At 48.0% G+C, this 3,479-nt stretch overlaps 1 protein-coding gene across 1 annotated transcript; it reads right to left on the minus strand.

The window, feature by feature from the left end:
- Nucleotides 1–1,347: 1,347 nt before the first annotated feature.
- LOC147661125 (uncharacterized) lies at nt 1,348–2,172 on the minus strand. Its single transcript, XM_086951311.1, has one exon. It carries the CDS (start codon nt 2,170–2,172, stop codon nt 1,348–1,350), a length of 825 nt encoding a protein of 274 aa, XP_086807437.1.
- Nucleotides 2,173–3,479: the final 1,307 nt, after the last annotated feature.

Consider the following 3,479-nt stretch of genomic DNA (forward strand, 5'->3'; position numbering starts at 1 on the left):
GCCCCAAAATGCATTGCAACTTGCAGGATGGCAGCTTTTTATGTCATTGCGAGGCGGCTACGGCTACAGCAGGAAGGACAGAGGGAATGGCTAAGAAATGAACAGGTCTACAGACAGAGGATAACCCTGTTCATGCTCACAGAGGCAGAGATCCTACAGAGATACAGGCTGGACTCTGACACCATACTTGAGCTCATCAGGGATCTCAAACCATTCTTGGATCACCACACCCCAAGGGCACACGCCATCCCAGCACACGTCCAGGTGCTATGCAGCCTACACCTGCTAGCGTCTGGCAGCTATCAAAGTGGAGTTGCAGCGGCAGGAGGGGTGAGCCAGAGCAGCCTGTCAAGGTTCTTCCACACATTCCTTGACGCCATGATACACAGGATGGACCAATACATCTCTTTCCCTGCAACCCACGCAGAACTGCTACAAACTAAAGCTGACTTCTACCAGATGGCACAATTTCCCCAAATCATTGGTTGCATAGATGGCACGCACATTCCGATTTGCCCACCAGCGGACACAGAATACATATACCGCAATCGGAAGTCTACACACACCATCAACGTGCAGGTGATCTGCAATGCGAAGTGCACCATCACAGACCTGGTAGCAAAATTTCCAGGGAGTACCCATGACTCCTATATTTTCCAACAGAGCGGCATCTATGCACGGCTGATGGCTGGCGAATTTGGTGAAGGATACCTCCTAGGTGAGACACATCATCAGACCCCCATAACACACAGTAGCTAGGTGGAATACATGTATGCATGTGTGTAATGTTACCCTTTTCTCTTCCAGGCGACAGTGCATATGCCCTCCGCTCATTCATACTCACCCCCTACCTCAACCCCTCCACACCCAGCCAAAGGAGGTATAACTGGGCCCACATACGCACAAGGAATGTTGTCGAACGGACCTTTGGCATCTGGAAAAGTAGATTCAGATGCCTGCACAAGAGTGGAGGTGCAAGGCAGTATACCCCCATCACCTGCTGCAAGATCATAGCTGTATGTGCAATGTTACACAACCTTGCGGTGAAGAAGGGCACTGAGGTGGAGTTGTCTGACTACGAGGACCATGACGACGACGAAGCTGTGCCACTGACACAGCCAGCTGGGGTGTGTACGCCAAGTGATGGCAGATACAGACGTGAGGAGATTACAGAAAACTATTTCTGAGTGAGTACAGATGCAAAGACAGCTAAATGGTTGTTGTGAAAAAACAATTTTTAATACTGTTGCAACACAGTTACTGCACTGATGTGCAACAAAAAAAAGGTGTAATGGCAAAGAAAACAAAAGTCCAAGGTCCAAGGTTGCCTCACCCGCCCTTGCAAGGCTATTTCTTTGACCGCTTGGCAGCCCCATTGGGGTGTCCCTCAGCCCCCTCAGAATGACCAGCGGCATCTGCGGAGCGCCTGGTGCTCCTGCGTGGCTCTGACGCAGCACTGGCCGGGCTGCTGCGGCTGCTGCTGTCCCCAGCATCCCCCAGGTCCAGGGCAGGATTTGCGGCAGTGTTAGAGATGATCATGGCCTCCATTGCAGTCGTGATGCGGGCCATTCCCCTTGTTATCTCTGCCGTATTTTGTGTGAGGCTACACTCCATGTTGGCACTGCGCTGGCAGAGTTGTGCCGTTGCCGCAGCAAGGCGGCTCATGGAGCGGTTCTGCACCCGGGCATCCCGCCTGCGCACCAGCTCATGCTCCTCCAGTCTGCCACATAATTGGGTTATGGCAGTGGTTAGCCTGCCTAAACCTGCTGCTACCTCCTTGTTTGAATCCACGAAGGCCTGGAATCCTTTTACCATTTCCCCCATCTGCAGGTTGTGCTGCAGGAGCTGGCGTTGGCAGGCCATCATGGATTTCGCCTGCAGCCTTTGTACCTTTACCATCTTTCCTTCGAGGCCCAGGAAGACACTGCCCTCCGGTGCTGGTGCTGCAGTGGTGGGGATGGCACGGCGCCGGGTACTGCTGCTGCCGGCCTGCTGAGTGGGCTGGGGTGCCACTGGTGGGGGTGTGGTGCTGGCCGGGGCCTGAGTCCCTGCTCCCAGGACAGGTTGAACTGGTGCCACAGCCATGGTCGTGGCAGGAGCTGGTGTAGGTGGAAGGAGGTCCCTCGTCGGGGAGTTCTCTGGGGAGAACTGCAAGGGGGGTGTGCTTGGCATTTGTGGGGAGTGCAGTGCTTCAAAGTCTATCACCAGGTCTCCCTCCATACCAAGCACTATGGTGTTTTCATCCTCCTCCTCCTCAGCAGCCTGGCTGGTGCTCGGCCCTGCGAGTGCAGTGTCAGAAACCAGAAAATTGGGTTCTGAAAAAAACAATTAATTTTGTCTTTTTCCAAAACTTTTTTTGATTTTTTTTGATTTTCTAACATGTTTTATTTTTAATTGTATTTTATCAAAAATAAAACTGCAAGGAAAACAACATAACTGTGACCACTAACAGAATAACAGTGGTTCAAGTGGTGCAACGTTAAAGGAAAAAAAACAACAGGTATGGTTTTTCACACTCTGCAAGATTGCTTCCCCAGACTGCTTCCCAGCTATTACAATTGTGTCACAGTCCATGCAGAAGGTAGCAAATCACTTTAAATCTGGTGAAATTTGACTGCATATTCTCTCCACTTCAACTGATACTTTTGTCATCAGGAGCAGGTGCTGGAGGTCTGGAGGCTGATGATCCTTCTCCTTTTCTTACACTCTGTGCAATTTTGAGTTGCTTCTTCCGGTATGTTTTCAAGTGGTATAACATACTTGTTGTACCAAAAGAATATTTCTTTGCTTTGCCCCAAGATAATGTCTTCTAACATAAGCTGCACTTGACCGATTTAGCTGAGAAGCTGCACTTGACCAATTTAGCTGCAGGCTTCAATTCACCTGATGGAATTAGGAAGAGATCCTAAGCTCTGCTTTGTTCTTTAATTGGTGGTACTTCCTGAGAAGACTCTTGTTGTGCAGCTGGGATTTTCTGCTCTTAAACAACTTCAAGCAATTGCTTCTCTTTCTCTATTTCTAGTGATGCCATTTTCATTATAAATAGCAACAAAAAGCACACTTTTCCACTATAGGTGTGGGAGAGCTCCTATAATTAACTAAACAGTAGCTGGAAATTTCAAGAAGGGAGAAATGGTTGTGTACTTCCTTCCATAATGAAACTGTGTAAATCTATAAAATCTCTTTATTTGGTGCTCACGCAGTATTTGCAACGTCCAGCATCGCCGTGAAAGTGGGGAACACATTTTAAAAGTGATTTTTTAGACAAATGAATGCAAAAAGAGAAGTTAAACCATTATTTCAGTAAATACCTAGCGTCATATAATATCTAAAATATGTCCATGAATGTCATTTTAACTTTGTGAAAATCATGTGTTCTTCGTGACTACCAATATTATTGAGACGTCTGGTGTACCTGCGATTACAGGGAACACATTTTAAAAGTGATTTTTTCAACACATGAATACAAAAAGAGAAGT

This window comes from Lissotriton vulgaris, unplaced genomic scaffold (genome assembly GCF_964263255.1).
Source record: "Lissotriton vulgaris unplaced genomic scaffold, aLisVul1.2 SCAFFOLD_6555, whole genome shotgun sequence".
NCBI lineage: Eukaryota > Metazoa > Chordata > Amphibia > Caudata > Salamandridae > Lissotriton > Lissotriton vulgaris.